We start from the raw sequence: 17635 nt of genomic DNA on the forward strand, positions 1-17635 counted from the left end.
AGATAGTTAATTTTCTGTTTCATTATCAGCTCCCTAAATTTGAAAGACAAATAATTTATAAACAAATAGAAACTTCAGAGAGGAGTATTTTTAGAGCAAACAAGATAAATAGCAGGAGCGAAGTATCAACGCTGGCTTCGAAGTACTAATATGGATGATATATTATAGTAGGTTTTGATTGATAACTTACGCATTCTAGAGTGCTGACTGAAAAGAAACAAATTGTTTACTGTTAACCCCAACCCATTTTTAGGTAACAAATTACTCCGATCTTTACCAATCAAATAATGGCTGTGATGACCTTAAACATCAGTGAATGAGGAATGTGCAGGCTCACCGTATCCTTCCAGGGGTGACCTGATCCCTTAAGGACAATATTCCTGCCCTTCTCCCCTTCCTGGCAAAAAGAAAGTTTAAGCAGCTACTTACCGTGATGTACGACGCCCTTCAACCCATGGATAATGGGATCCAGTGCTGGATTGTCCCTCTGACTGACCTACATGCAAAGGATACAGGATTGGTTACATCTATTCTGGCATCAGGCAGAACAGTCTCAGTTTAATCTTCTAAAGAGAAGAAAAAAAAAGATGGTATCTAACAAGCTGCTTAGTTCTCACATTTACAATGCCTCTTCATCAAATGCCAAAGATACATGGCATAATAAAATAAAGTAAGGAGGGTTAAATCAAAAGAAAGCATCCCCTAAATTCATTAAAACATTAGCCATATTATCACCCCAGCAAAGCCTAAAAACAGAGAGATGATTTTTCTCCAGCTACTTCCATTTTCATAGAGGAAAATTGCTGTGATAAACAGAAGTCATCTCAGACCAGTCCATCCCTTACTGATATGGGAATAAATCTGGTGCTGCCACTGAAATCAGTGAAGCTGGACCCCTTTCAGCCGTAATGGAGTTGGGCCTTGGCATCCCTTTGCTATTCATATTTTTACATTTATTTAATTTAGTGTCACTTGGACAAGGGAGAAGGAAAAAAGCTTTGTGAGAGGATCTAGAAGAAATCTCTGCTTTTTGACAATGCAATTGCCTGTACTGCCAGACCAAAAACTGGTACCCTGCAGTATTTCTTCTATCACCCAGCCATCACCCATGTCCTCTGCAATGGAGAGACACAGCACCAGAGAGAGGAGGGGAAGGCAGCTGGAAGGATTAACCCTGTTGAGCTCCACAACTTCCAAATTAAACCCATCACTTCAGTCACTTACTTGTAACACAGCCAAGGAATTTACAACTAATAATGCAATTTTTTTTAACCTTTTGCCGCTTCAGAGGTATTGAAGGAATAACTCACAATTTCTGTGAGCAGGTTCCATTATTTAAGATACTTGCCAATTTACTTTTGGGAAATAAATACTGCCATGTACCTCATTCATGTGGTACATTTTTCCTTCTTTTGCCACCAGTCAGTATCAGAAGCCTGAACAGTGTTGATCGTTTTTGGATGGACTGCTCCCAATGGGCAAACACACTGAATGCAAAAGAGCTCCTGTACTTTACTGCTTGCCCATGATCTCAATGTCATGAGGAAAAACAGAGTTTAATCACTTTATGGCCATGTATTAACATATGAGGAAAGGAGGGGAGACAAAAGAAGAAATCCCTGAGAGAGGACCTTGGGCCCAACTGGGAACACACTGTCGCGTGACGCGCAGAACCGGCTTGGAGCGCACTCTTAGGAGGAGGACATCATTGACCGCAGCACATGCAAAAAATGCATTATTGTAAAAAAATCACAAATTCTAATGGCCTGAGGACTGGAATCCACTGGCCCAAGTTTCCCAAGCACACGCACGTCTTTTCTCATCCTTAACTCCCCATGACTAATCAGGAATCTTCAAAACCTCGTTATCTTCTTAGCAAACTGCATTGAAAAAAGCCACAACAAGCCACCTTTCTTTTTTCTGTTTACTTGGCCTTTGAACTACTCTGCTGTGTTCAGGACACATTTTCGTGCTCTTGTCTAGAGACAAAATGGTTTGTTTTGGTTTGGTGTTTTAAATGGAAATTGAAGATCCTTTTCTCATCACAGTACTCCAGAACTTGCAACGATCAGGTAGAGCAAGACATGCAATAAAATTATGAAAGTAGCAACAGCAGCTTTGAAATATATACAGCTTAGATGTTACTGGCAATAATATTATCAGCCCTGAAGGCTGTAAGCTCTTTGAAGCATGAACTTTTATATGCCCAAAGGGGTGCTCTGTACACTTTGGATTCTGTATGAATAATAATGACAGTACACTGAACCCAATGACCCACTTTGTAGGTTCTGTCTGGCTTCTGGCAAATCAACAGTAAACACTAAAAATGCAGAGCTGTTGCAAGACAAATTCCTGCACCTTTTCCATTTTTTCAGGTTTCTCCAAGCCATGGCTACCACTTAAAAAAAATCATTAAAAAAGCAACCAGCAATTCAGTACAATTGCACTGGACTTGAACAATGTTTTATTTATTGCTGCTTAAGCATAAGTTGTAAAGAGTTTTATTTTGTTTGCAGTGTTTTTATTTCTGGTGATAGCTGCAATCAGTTTGAAGAAAGCAAATAGATGGAAAGAATCCTAAAGGTTAAAGCTCTTTCTTTTGGGATTTTCTGTCAAAGTAGATCAATTCTTAACCTCAGCCTTGGCAGCACGCCTTTAATCTGCTGAGGTGGTTATGCCTATATAGATCCATCTATGCAACCTTTTTGATAGCATACTCTGCAAATGTGTTGTGTTCTTCAATAGCATGAAATCAACAGTCACGCTATTTCTTTGGGGGCTGGAAAGCATATGCTCCATGTATCTGTAATCATGTTTTCACCAAGGGTATGGGGAGTGGGATCTCATGTTTCTTTAAAAATCACATGTAAACAAGTACCACTTGCTGAGATGTCAGTTCAGACCTGTATGGGATACAGTCTTATTTTCCTTCCAGATGCTTTTCCCCTTTTTTCCTTATACTCACACACTGTTCTCCCACACCTCACTACAACTGTTTCAGGATCTTAGCAAGACCATTAGAAAAGTGCCCAAAAGTTTCCTGATTTTGTGGAATGGTTCAGGCTTCAGAGCAAAACTTTTCTTACATCTTTTTTTCTTCAAGTTCTTAAAAAAAAAAAAACAAACTACCTTGAATTTCCTCTCTATTTTTTTGCGCTTCTCTGTATCCTTTTTCTGCCTGTGTTCATAGAGAAAAGGAGGTTTCTGAAACCCAAAATGTCAAGTTCTATCCCCATTCCTGTATGTCTCTGGTTTAACTGGCCTGGAGCTACCATGCTGGTTGAGATCAGAGATTCACCCACACAAGAATCCTGTCTCTGACAACAGCTGATACTTAAAAGAAAAGAAGGGCAAAAAAAGCAGAAGGAAAAAAAGGACATAAATTTCTAGAATAAGAAGTGTCCTTCTGACCTCCTTTATGATTCTGTGTCGTGAAGCTTGAGCTTATATCCTTCTACAAACTGTTTTTAACTTTCTCTGTTATATAATCTGTATTACAGCAGTGTATTTTTTATTATCTTATGAATATAACCTGAAGGAAAACAGCAGTGAATTCTTCAGATTGACTTTACATGCCACATTTCTCATGATGCCTCGGCTGCAGTTAGAGACAGACCATACATCTGTAACTGGGTCTCAGCACTTAGGCTTCACCCAACACAAGCCTGCCAAAGCTGCGCTGCGCAAAGCTTTGCTTTTCCTGTGAGAAGTCAGTGAGTTTCCCCCTCCTCGTTCAAGAGGCTAATGCAGAAGAAACATCACGAATGAAAATTTCTCAAGCACAGGAATTTCACGTACAAACACTAACCTGCTATGCTGCTGGTCATGAGCGTGCTGCACAGCAAGCATTAATGGGACAGATGGAAAACCATCCTGAAATTGCCCTAAAATGCCCGCAGTATCACTACTACAAATGTTGTTTCCTGAACAAGATGCTTTTGCTCAAGACTGACTAACGCTCTATAGGTCTGCCGTAAACAGGATAAATAATGCTTGCGTGCATCATTTATAATTGAAAAATGCCTGTAATCCTCTTCAGCAGAAATAAATAGGTAACTATCATGCTAAGCGCGAGGGAAAAATAAACACAGAGATATCATTAAGCAGTTTCCTGTGCTAACAGAGCTCTCACCACAGGGTAAATATGGGATGAACATGACATGAGGAAGCAAAATCTCTTTGTTTATCATACCCTTTGGGTGACTTCGATACCTGGTGCACATGCCATTCCGAGTAGAACGAATGGCTTGACGTTACCGCAATGAATAAAACAAGCATTTGCAACGTAGGAAAAGGTAATGCACAAGTGATCCCATTCTGCAGTCATAAAACGGAGATGTTCTTCAGGTGAAGGCATGGCGGAAATCATTACCCTAGACAGGCTGCATTTACTTACAGCTCCCACATCTAATGTGGGGACTGAGAAATGATTCATTCCTCAGTGAACAAGGTTGATCAGTCATGAACTCTATTGACAACAGCGTTAACACCTCTCAACAGCACAAGTTGTTGTCCACTTGCTTGAAAGTGCTGTTCCTAAAGCCTTACCCTCAGAGTCAACAGGGTAGGAGGCAGGCCAGGGAGCTAAGCACCTTCTCACAGTAATGTTATTAATACTCCAAAGAGGAAAGTTCCAGCGAAGGAGTGTGACGAGAAGACAGACACCACCACAGCCAGCCTGATCATGCTAGTGCGGGCACCAAGCCACAGCCTGTAAAAATAGACTTTACTGGGCAAGGTACTACTCTATAGAAAGCCCTTGTGTTACAGCAGTTCTAAGCTCAGCAAGTCCTAGTGAGTTAAAAAAAACCCAACCAGTTCTCATTCTCTATTATTTATTGTATATTAAGTAGCCGAAGCTCTCTGCTCATCTGATTATTTTATAGGACAAACCCAGAACCTCCTGAAGTCTCTGATTTTACAAAATCAGCAGAGTTGTAAAGTGTTAAAATTTATACCACATGCTATATAATTTAAACCATATGCTAAAGTCATATAAGTAAACCCTGACCTGTCTTTCTGCTGGAAACAGTTCTATAAAGCAGGGGGGGAAAAAAGTCTCAGGCAAAAATTTTGAGCTTACAATGACTTTTTTAGGAAAAATAACAAAAAAACCCCACAGAGACAGGGGAACCCCCAAATGAACATTGAGGCAGTTAGAAAGGCCACACAACAACACCAGATTTTACCTCCAAGACCCCTGCCCAAAGGGCCAGACTCCCCCCATTTCCCATTGCTCTGGGCAGCCTCTCCAAAAGCCAGGTCATCCTCCCACCAAACAACGTGAGAAGGGCTGGGGGAAGCACCACAAAGCTCACTAATGATCCCTGGTACCAGCCACCTTGTGAAAAGTAGGTGAATATTAATAGCTTGAACAGCTCAGGAGTAAGGAATACCCTTTTCTTTTAAATACATGTTTAAATAGATCTATTGTATTGAAGAAAAGGGTGTGGGGAAAAAAGAACAGGAAAAACCATCTATTCGGAGTGATACAAAATACAAATTTCTCTCTCATTTCCACCTTAAAAAAAATCTGGCATTTAGACTTGTTAAACTGTCATAAATTTGCAGCAACTGCTTTCAAGCTCATTAAATGGGCTCACAGACAGTATTGCAAAGCATCTCAAAACGAAGGAGAATGCCATAGTCGGCTATATTGAAAGGCGAAATGACATGCATTTTGTGCAAGTCAGAGGAAAATGAATGGCAACAATTTTGTGATACAGTACCTGAGCCTTTCCCCTCCGAATAGTGATATAATTTACTTTTCTCTCCTACTGCAACATTTGGCCCTTGACTTGGAAACTAAATCTTCAATCTATCAAGTCTTACCCATCTGCTAAGTAAAATGGCCAAGACAATCTGCATGCCTTGAATTCGATATAGCCAGCTGCTCCCAGAGTGCTGTGGCATTAACATCCAGAGACCATCCTCTTGTGCTGTAAAGGACGGTGTCTGCCAAGGATGAATGACTACATACTTAACCGTGGCAGCTGAAGCCAGTGACAATGGCTGACACAGAGAGATGCCAATGTGTCAAATTCTACTTTCAATTACAACGGTGAAAGTCAGGGGTAATATTCCCCCAACCGCTTGCCTTCAGCTCCCATTCAGCTTGCGGTTAAGATCTACAGCTCACCAGCCAAATACTCAAGTCTCCAAACACTCTGTACAAACAACTAAGAAGAAGAAGAAAACTATTATAAATTAACTAGGTTGTAGAGATTAAATTGTCCTGTAGGGTTTCAGGACAATCAACATGGTTAAACAATTTACTCTCTTATCAGCTCAGTAGTGTTGGACAGATGCCAGTCCTCAATCTCTACGGGAAAGGACCTAATTTTCACTGTTTTAGAACAGAAGTGAGAAGAATCCCATTAATGCGAACATTATGCCACACAAGATGTATTTTAACATCACAGCAATAGCATTTCAAAGAATCCAAGATAATCACAGTCAAAAGAAACATACTTTTCTCAGCAAAAGGAAAGTACTTGGCATATTGCTTGTGAAACTCTTCAAATTCATGTCTTTGGGGCCAAATTATTTTAGAGCTAGCTTGGGTAGGTCCTACTCTTAACCCTTCTGAACGATGACGCTTTAACCCTGCATTGGTCTGCAGCATTGAGAAAGGATACACATCCTGGCTTTGTGGTATGCACCCTTTTGCTCTGCACAAAGTCCATTGTCTCACCGCCCTCTTCTCTCCCTTTTGAAGTCCACATTGTAAAAGCTGGTTGTGGATAAATACCTCATTTCTTAAACATTTCTGAATAAAAGGAAGTGAAAGATTTCAGCCAGATCTGGAATGTGGATGAACAGATATGAAAAGTTTACATGTGCTTTGCTTTGAAATACAGTAGGAAATATTTATTTGGACCTTTTCAGGAGAACTGATGCGTGAGAAGGGATACTGGTCAACACTACAGCACATTGAGCTATCTGTGAAGGCCAGAAAATGCCTAAAGAGCTCCCCACACAATGATAAGCTAGATTTGGTGCTCTAAGTTTTTCACCTTCACAAGCACTAAATGATCCAAGAGTGATATATTCCTGCTCCTCCACAGATGATATTTTCTTTCATCTCCCCCATATATGCTATAATTGCATATCTCCTGTACAAGTCGATGCAAAAGGACAAATCTGGCCAAGAGCCTGCAGCCTGACAGAGGTGAGCTGGGAGATTGAAAGCATTTGCTGCGTAATGAATGGACTGCCCAAAGTAAGTATCCTGCACAATATATTTGTAAGGGAAAACAAGAAATGGAAACAGCCCCCTTAATACTTCAAGTTGCTGCTCATGTGTAAAATCAGACAGAATAACAGGTACCCAGGCAAGATGTGACACTGAACCTTATGCTGGCACACGCACTATTTCACACAGATACTGCCATGACCTTTGATTTTTTAAAAATGTGCATTAGAGCTGAGTTCGCCTTTGCCTACGGCAACTGGTTTCAGGTTCAGTGATTTGAAGGCAAATTCTGTTGCATTAAATCTGGGTTTTGGCCTTCAGGTGTTAATAATCCTGCTATGAATGAAAATATACTGAAGTCATAGAGGTGCACACACTGGCGGAGGGGATGTTCCTAGACGTCTCATTCACTATGTTGTTTGAAAAGAGGGGAAAAAAAAAAGTTAATGAGTCTTCCAATGATTATTTTAAATAGAGTAATGCATGTGCATTGATCCTTCTAGCTAATTCCACTTTGAATAATACATCATTCTGACTGAAAGCTTGCTAGTGATGTATTAACTTCATATTTCATCACAGCTTTGGAGGGTATCTACAGTGAGATATTAACTAGCAGTGCCAAAGAGGAAGCTGCACTTTTTCCTTTTCTTTTTTTTTTTTTTTTTTAAAAAAAAAAAAAAAGTCCAGAATGGATTTAAAAGCTATTGAACTGACTTTGGGGTCAGGTGTTCTGGCTGCCCCTCATCTTTGATAGAGTGCAATGCAGCTGCTCACAACCACAGCTCCTCTCAGCCTTAGCTCACCCCCCTCCTTCATTTTGTACCTGCTGCCTCTGGACCTGAGTTAGTTACAGATATCCTATGACAAGGATGGGACAAACTAGGTTATAGATCAGCAAATTCCACTTTTATTATGTCCAGTAGTGATGCTTGAAAATACAAGAAGCATAAATAGTCACTTTTACACCAAAGGTTGGCTGAAATATCAGTGTCATAAAAAGAGCAAAGGGACAGCACAGGCTTCCTCAGAAGAACATACAACAGAATTTGCACCAGCAAAGCAACATGCTAATATAAGAGACTGTCTCAAAAAAAGCAAGAGCACGAAACTCAAAGGTAGAGTTAAGTACTGCTTAATAACTCAGCTCAGAGTACATTCTGTTTGTGCACACTGAGTTGCTTTGTTAGCAGATAGAAACATTGATCGTGTATTGCACACGTGCTGGCAGCTGACTGATCAGCTCATCAGCTGAGGAAGACTTCACAGCCTCCCCCCCGCAGCATTACCTCCATTCACTATCACAAGATTTGCAACCACCAGGACGGTAAGAAACAGCCGGCAATGTATTTTCCTTTCTTTTTGTAAGCCACTTGTTTGCCCAAACTTTGACTCACTCCATTGATAAGGTAGGCATTAATTTCCCCAAAGTATTCTTGCACTTCGAAAGCACGATGCAGCTAATTTACTGCAAGTGAATAGCACATTCAATTAACAAATTATTGAAAGATCTTAATAAGCATATATCTGAGGCAAAACAAAAGATATCTGCAGCCCAAAAGCACAATCTGATTAGTAGCAATAGAATATCTAAGATACAAAGCTCTGTAAAAGATAAAAATGTAATTGCAACACAGAGGAGAGACAGCTTCAGTGGCAGATTCTCAAAGCTGGGAAAGCTTGATTGATAGACTGTACCATCTGCAGCTGCGCAAAAAAAGGCTAGAGTAGCTGCAAGTTTATTTAAAGCAATTTTGGTGCACTGAGCCTACTTGTTCTCCTTTGAGAAAATAATATGATTTCTTCATAGAGCATGTAGTCTACTTATTTAAGCAGCAGTGTGCAAGATCTCTCAATCCTACCAGCAGTTCAGCTGGAAAAATGACACACCAGGGGGTAACATTTTATCAGGATGGAGGCTATTTTATAAAAACTGCCATCAGTTATAAACTGTTCTCACCATCTGAGTTTTAAAAAAAAAAAAAAAAAAAAAAAAAAGGGAGTTGGGTCTCTTTTAGAGTTTCCACAATCTGCCCATTACAGGAGTTTTTAGGTAAAAATAACCATTTTGCCCTAAGTAGGGAGGAAAATGAAATGCTGTAATGAAAAAAAAATAATGAGCACTACAGCCAGATCATCCCATAGCACCCACTCTTTGATATACAGCTTCACACATTTGGAAAGACTAAACTCAAAACTGTGAAACCAAGAGTGGAAGTTAGCTTTCATTTTCTTCTGCTCCTGGCTTGAATTTGGTACAAATGTGTGCAACTGAGAAAAAATATCTTCAGCTTTATTTTTTTTTTTTAAATAAAACAATGAAATCTGGTGGCTAAACAAGAAAAGAAAATGTGCTGGGCAAAATGCAAAGGGTGGAAGGGAACAGCTCAGATGGGCATCTGGAACCCCAGCATTTTGCAGGGGTTTGTAATTTGATTGCTCCAGGTAAGCTTGCCTACGATGCAGCAGAGATTTCCAGGCTTTTTCCTCTCTTCCAGTCAATACAAAGGATTTTGGTGAGAGAGGTCACAACAATCACCCCTTTAAAATGAAGAAAAGGAGTCATCTCAGCTTCCCAACATCTTTCATTCATCCTACATGAAAAGTCCTCGTTTTTTTCTCTCCCAGCATTGCCCTCAGCTCACTTCCCCACAACAGCAGCGGCTCCCTCCAGCCTGCCAGTACGAGATGACTCAAGCTGGCATCTGTGAGTCACAAACACAAAGGATGCAGAAATGTCAATGAAGTTACACAGCCACTTCCCCAATGACAACCACATCTCAGTTCACAATTACATCAGAAATCCAGTGAAAAATTGTTGTAGGGCAGAATTTTTATCTCCTGCTTTGAAACATCAAACTCCAATGTAGTTTGCTTGCCATTCCTTTTACTTCATTTTTAAGGAGGTTGGTATGAACTGATCTACTGAAACTGCTCGCAGGAGTTTTTGCTACAGCAAAATTCCCCATGTCTAACGTAGCAGCCATGGGCTGGAAGGGCTCTCGGGCTTCCAGGCATCTTTGCAGTACAAGAACCCAATGTTAGATCAGTGGTGTTCATCAATAGCTTTCTAGCACAAGAGGACAAGTCTGTCAACTATGTTGTAATTCTCTTTCAAACAAGTTACTCCATTTTTACTTATCTTTTGAAAATTTTCAGTGTCATTTAAGTTCTTGCAGATGTATGCAGTTTTGCAAAATGCTATGAACTTGCACAGTTCAGTGCTCATAGTACCTAAGCAGAAAGGACCAGCTAATCCTCAGAATTTCCTCACTCCTGCCTCCACTCTCATTTCTGAGTTGCCTCCCTCTTCCAGCACCCACCTGCCACATCCTCCTTGCTCTCTCTTCCCACCCAGTGAGCTGTTTCTGTCTCCTCCAACGCTACAGCATCCTCTCTTCCCAAACCATTCCACATACCCCCTTGTGCACCCTTGAACGACTCTGCCCCCTTCTCCTTTCCACCCCCTGCCTCCTGCATCACCAACGAAGTCCCTGTGCCCCTCCAGCCCCACCCAGACGTCCATCAGGGAGACAGGGAAAAGAAGCAGCCTCGGCTATTGAGGGAAGTGAGGGAAACTTGGATGCCAGCAGACAGGGTGCCAAGAACACCAGCTGCAGGACTGCCAAGGACTCCACAGCTAATGGGCATGAAGTGCAGGTGCACCAAAAACCAGGTCCTTGAGCCAGGGTGGGTACCAGCAGCAGGGCAGTCACAGCAGTAGAGCTCCGAGAAGCAGGTAAGATGAGGCAGTCTTCATCTCAATGTCTTTCAGGCCACTGAGTTAAGAGTGGCAGGATGTGACCTGCAATTTTCTTCTCAGCTGCTTCTAAGCTACTCAAGTTCCTGCAGCAACAAAAGCACAGCTCAACCCCCCCCATTTCACCTGGTGTAACACTACACACAACAGTGAGGATCATATGTCAAGCTGTTTATTTTTCACTTGGTTAGAATGACCCAACAACTCACTCAGTTCCTTACAAAAACATTTCAACAAGTATCATGGCTTAGATTTCCTCTAGTGTTTAGAGGAAACGGGGAAATTATTGTTCAGAAAAAAAGCACTTAGAACACAAGTGCATTAAAAGCCTGGGAAAAATTCAGTTTGTGGCAGCAAACTCTTCCTCTTGAAATACAAAGACATACAAAAACTAACGTGACATGTATGCTTGTTTCAGGATGTTTTACATTTCAGCAGTGGCAAAGTGAATGCTATTCAATCACTGCGAGTAGGTGATAGTCTTAAAGCCACAGAACTCCTCAGGATGCTCTAGCCTTCATGCCTCTGCTCCACGGGCTTCTCACAGCTTTCCAGTGCTCCTGTGGAGTGTGACCCATCTATGGAGGGGGTTTTCAAGTTCTGTCTCTGGTCAAGAAGCCCTCCTCCTACACAGGATATAACTGGAAAATTACCAGAATCTCAAAATCTCAGGGAAAGGTATGAGAGAAGACATAAAACGTAACTGAATTTGATTTAAAATAAAACTTAAGACATGATTAGAACAAAAGGTGCTCTTTGAACAAGTCTAGTCTGACCCAGAGCAGTGAAGATGCTTCCTGCAGGTGGGTGCACACAGGAACGCTCTCAGGAAGAGTCTTCCATCTCCTCTCCTCTCACACTCTCTGAATCTGCTTGCCAGAGAACCTGCCTATTAATTTGAGGTGTTTCCTTCCTTCTTTTTAACCTCTTCACATCCCAGCACTTTAACTCCTGGGTGTCCACAGATCATGTACACTGGTTATGATCCTATCACCAACGCTGTGGCCAGTCAGCTGGACCACCTGGGCTCCTGGCATATGACCCCAGTTTTGGTATCAACCTCTAGAAAAGTTTCTTATCTCTTCTCAAAACCTGGCATGTTGCGTGGTCCTTTGATGGCACTACCGTCATATGACTGCCTGTGACTGACACCACAACCTACATTAGGCTTTCCCCTGCCAAATGCTTGAGCTGGTATGGAGTGAGCTAAAAAGCCGATGCTCTGTAAGGGCAATCCTCAGAGGGTTGGCACAGAGGGACACGTTCACTGCCAGGTTGCACAGGCGATTCTCCCCAAAATGCCTGAGACCCAACATAGTTTGAATTCCAGCCCAGCTGTAACATGCATACGAGGAGCACTGCACTGACGGCTGCTGTGAGGATGAGAGGGTTTCCAGAGCTAACGGCAGCAAGCACCACTGCTTGAAAGCTTGATGCTGTAGCATGTCATGTTCTCTGCAGGCTGGCACTGACCCCAGCACACTGGTAGGACATACCTGCATTTTCGGCTCTGCCTACACTCAGATTTAAGGGGGGCAGCAAACATTTTAATATATGGCATGATAAGGAAGGCATAAAAAATCTTCTATTTTTAGGGGTAAACCACCAGTTATATATGCCTCAGATGCAATGCAAGCAGTAATGAAGGAAGAAAAAGAGTATTTCCTAAAAGGTAGGCATAGGCTGGGCACTTAGGACATAAATGCAGCATTAAAAAAAATTGCTTCTGACACAAGAACAGCTGACAGAGATAATCTCCATAGCTCAGCATGAATTTATATAGCCTTTCAGCAACTCTATTAGACAGGTGTGGTAGCAGCCAGCTGTACTGCATGCACAGACCAAGTTTCTCTAAAACCCAAGTGCCCATATGGCCCTGCAGCACACCGAGGTGGTGCCACCTGCCCGGGCATCACCCCCCTCTCCCACCACCATCTGTCCGCAGAGAGGTATCGGTATCGACCTGAGGGGTAGCGCAGAGCTGGGCTAGATAACGAGCGAGTTCAGACTCAAAAATGATGGATGTTTCCACCCGCAACACAGGGACCACCAACCAGCTCTACCTAGACAGGTTTAAAAGCCAGCTTTACTTCCGGCCTTTAATTCTCTGCCCAAGTTATGACAAGAGACAAGTCTAGCCATAAGGCGGGGTGGGCCGCGTGCTATTAGAGAAGGTAAGCTTATTAGCTGAAATGTAATAAATCTCTGTAGATATCTGGAATAGCAGAAGGCAACAGTTTGCTTAGCCATATCATTGGTAATGAGTTGGCAAGAGGAGAGCATTCCAAAATGTTAACCTAAAGTTTAATTTGACTGGTATGCACTTTGGGAGAGTACTTAACAAGACTGGTTCATCCAAGATGGGGAACTATCTGTCTGCTCATGTCTTCCACGAAATGCAGCAGGATATAAAAGCATGTGTCTTTAGCAGTTTAGAATACAAAATGCAGGAAAAAAAACCTTTGAAAAGTGATTGATGTAGTCTAATCATGTTTCACACAAGAGCATTTCAAATTATGTCAGATGTTTTTATAGGATCTAGATATGATAAAGAAGGTTTGCCAGGTGGCAAGGTAGGCAGGGGGGAGGAAGGAGTAAGAGAATAATTTTATGTTGACTGCTTCTAATACACAGGCATGTGCATAATGCCATACAAACCACAGATAAAATACACACAAAAAAATTACTAGCTTAGCTGTTAGGGTTATGGAGCTTTGCTTTCTAATCAACGCTTACCCATATAGCTGTTTTTAAATATTGATCTGGTAGCATGATCCTGAGGGAAAATAAATATCAAAAGGGGTGATTTAATTCAATCATCCTGATTCCTGCATAACATGATCCTATTTCTTCAAAACCCAGAAAGCAGTAACTTATGTGAAGCTTACAGATCAGCTAATGTATTTACAGCCTTAAAATAACATGAGACATACTATAAAATACACTGCGATCCAAAGTTAATCTGTTTTAGCAATATTCTTGCAGCAAGTAAAGATGAATTTTACGCTGAAAAAATCCATTTTATCAGGAGCAAGACTGAGCTTTCTAATAACCAAGCTACTTTCTAATGTGGTACATCATTTTACTTTACTCATAAGGAACAGCTTGCCAAATCTCCAGTTAGGCTTCATTTGATACAGTACAGATGTTGCAAAACCAATACCTTCTTTCAGAAAGTCTCTTCACTCTTGATAATGACTACATTACAATGCATTTTTGATGCGCAGAAATGGTACGGTTACAATCAGCAGCTAAATACTTTTCTGATGGTATCAGCCAGGCAGCTTTTCTCTGGCTTCTCAGTGCTCCCAGAGCTGTGAAACAGTTGCAAACACCGTAAGCTCATAGGAAAAATCATGCTCCATCTTGCAAGCCTCTGAAAAATCACTGTTCAGAGGTGCTGTGAACAGATTTAAGCAATCTTTATTTAACACACATTTCAATTTTCGGCATAGAATAAGATGGTGATTGGCATTCTTGACTCTCATCTATCTCCAGTAGAGCTTAATGTGCAGAAAAGCACATCCCAGCTCCTGTGCTGGTTTTGTTCTGGGAACTCTGATTAAAGCACACCTAACCTTAAAACAAAGGGGGGTTTAATACTGCTCAAACCGGGACCATTTAGCTCATTTCAGACTCATCACCTCAGCCGGATTACTGTGCTTTTCAGTGCATCTCAGATGTAGAAGATACATCTGAAAGCTACTAAAATTATACCGTAAAAGGGTTCCCAGGTTTACACACCCTCATCTCCACCCTATGAACTCAAAGATTTCTGGTTTAGATTCACGGGAGGTAGAACATCAGATACAAGGATTGCTCTGGGCAAGCTGCCATCTCGGCTGCAGAATTATTTTGGGGGGTGATATGCCATCAGCATTATCAGTTAAGCCATCAGCCATACATACAAATGTCTACCTCTCTACAAAGACATAAAGAAAGGGACCAGACTAGACTCTGATTTACTTTCATTGCCTTTCTTTGACCCCTGGAAAGAAAACCACTGACTCAGAAAACCCTCTCTCCCTCATCTCTCCCACAGTTGTCCTGCAGCACAGAAACTACAGATGACAAAAACCAGCAACAATTCGACCCTCCGGCAGTAACCTGTAACACTGGATTTACAATAATTTAGGATAGATTATAATTAAATTACTGAGGGATATTTTCCTGCATGCTTGCTCTGCATCGTGTGTAATGTATGGGAATTATACAGGAAACCACACATATCATTGGTAATAACTGGGGTGGTGCTCATATGGACACACCAGCCTGACACCAATCCATGGTGTCCCCGAAAGGGGTGGGCAGCACCCTCTGCTCCCAACCGCTCCTCTTCCCTCCCTCGCATGCTTCCATGCTTTCACATCACATACAATCTGGGAAAAACACACTGACATTTCAGCCGGACCTGTTCTGTGACTTGGCTAAGGATGGACAGCACAGATGAAGACAGAATTAGGATGACCACGTAACCACCTCACTGATTGTACAAAAATGACATGTTCCATTTATTTGTACAACGCGAGCCCTAAGTGATTCTTACATCTCACAGCAACCTATTAGCAAAAAGAGACTTTGTGAATGGAGTATCTGGGTAAACACTTCAAACAAATACATAAATTATGCATAGTCGGTATACTTTTTCTACCTTAGGGATCGAACTGAAACGAGACTAAAGAATTATGTTTTATTTGTATTAAAAATGTATTAGCTGCTGTCCGAGAAGGTTTTCTGGAACATTTGGTATGCTACCCAGGAAATTCTGTCTGAAGCTTGCATTGTTTATTATTGCCAATACTAGGAGAAACTTGGCACTGTTATATCTGAGAACTTCAGTAATAATTCTTCAGGCAGAATAGCTTAAATTTAACAAGAATAACTTTTTCATCTGAGCCAGAAGATCTAAAGGCAAAGGAAGCCCCAATTTTACCCATCTATTTTATATATTCAGACTTTACAACCAATCTCTCTTTTACGGCACAAAGTGAAACTAGGCAATCATTCATGAATAGATCTTGTGCTCGCCTTCACTTAAAATGTGCCATAACACTAACTGGTAACCAGAGACATATGAAGACTCTAAGTTTCATGGAAGATACAGAGGATGAAAACAAGTGTAATTTTTCTAAGGGATACACAAATCCTGTGCAAAATCCTGCAGAACTGGGCAACATGCGGACTGGAGAGCTGGAGATTCCCGACTGAAATGTTAGATTTCTCCGTCTATGTCTCATGAATGTAAACCACATGTAATATACTTAATTAGTCCTCTGAGAGACTAATGGGGTATGAGTCCTGGATGGCTACAGAGAATGGTTTTTGCAGAAAAAGAAATGGAATTAAATTTAAAAAAGAGGTAGGCAGACAGGCATAAAAATGATCTTCCTGGAATCCAGGCTGGATGTTGAACAACAAGGTAAAAACAGAGACTTATCAGAGGCAGCTGCTGTGTTTGGGAGAGAGGAGAAAGGAAAGGAGATGAATGTACAGCTTTACATCTCCTTTGATTCTGTAACTAAGACCAATTCCAGCAAAACTCTCCAAAGACTTGGATAGCAAAAAATAGATGCTTTCTTTCCAGCTTCTCTCTCTCTCTGTTTCTTAAACAAAAAAGGTCAAGTCAAAATGCACCAGACTTGGAACATGTAAGAAGGAAGGGGATGAAGCAATCGTTGCTATCACAGAGAGGAGAAAAGGTACTTGCAGCAAAGAAAACAAGCCACGTTCAATGGCTTCTCAATGCTCAAAGACACAAAGAAAGACTCTACAAGGGGCTGTTGTCCCTTCCCTAAAGCAGACAACAGGTGAGTGACAGGAGCCTGCGTGAAGGCTGGGGGTCCCTCCACTTTGACCCAGCTCTCATGGCATCCAGCTCTAGGTCTGCTTTGTGATGTTTGATAAAGTGCAAAGTGATGCATCAACAAAGCACACTAGAGTAAAATGCAAAAAGCATTACTGTAGTTAGGGAACTAATTTGTTTTTTAGTCTAATGGTTATAATCAGCAGACTTCCTGAGTATCAATCTTCCTGAACCACAGAGGGGGTGAGATTATAGACTGACGACTGTAATTTTTACATATTAGACACCTAAGTGTCATTTTCAGGAGTCTAGTAATGAAAACTCTACAAGATATTTTTCTGTCAATTTAAAGATTTTTACAGCATGGCTACAAAAGTGAATCATTTATTTTTTTAAGACAGGATATTTTTAAATCACAGAGAATTAAATTACTGTGTTTAAGATGCTGACATTAGACACTATAAATATTCCTAAACTGACTCCACTTTTGAACATCAAGGGTGAGAGCAAGGAAAGGGAGGCAAAAGAATACACAAATGCATGCTGATCAAATTCTCAGGGCAAGTTATTCAAATAAAAACACTAAAATATAAGGGGACAATTATGAGAATTAAGGCTAACAAATTGGTATGTAATTTAATGAAGCAAGTTAATAATGGCATCCCACTTGGGATTAATCGTAATACATTAATCAATTAAGAAGCACTGGGAAAGCAAAAAAGCTGCAAGTCAAAAACATTTACAGTGCTATAAACTGAAAGATAGTGATCCTGACATTCAAATGAACATTAAACCAGAAGAGCGCAGACATCTATTCCCCATGCAATGCACACAACCAGCTCTCATTAATAGTTACAACAGATAGCTCAAGATATTGAGG

At 41.1% G+C, this 17635-nt stretch overlaps 1 protein-coding gene across 1 annotated transcript in view; it reads right to left on the reverse strand.

Moving 5' to 3' along the window:
* PTPRG (protein tyrosine phosphatase receptor type G) overlaps positions 1-17635 on the reverse strand; it is a 415889-nt gene that overhangs the window by 117706 nt on the left and 280548 nt on the right. The window contains exon 6 of the mRNA XM_075158716.1: positions 430-496. Coding sequence (XP_075014817.1) covers positions 430-496 — 67 coding nt within the window. The remainder of the gene's footprint in view (positions 1-429; positions 497-17635) is intronic.

Source organism: Calonectris borealis, chromosome 10, assembly GCF_964195595.1.
Source record: "Calonectris borealis chromosome 10, bCalBor7.hap1.2, whole genome shotgun sequence".
NCBI lineage: Eukaryota > Metazoa > Chordata > Aves > Procellariiformes > Procellariidae > Calonectris > Calonectris borealis.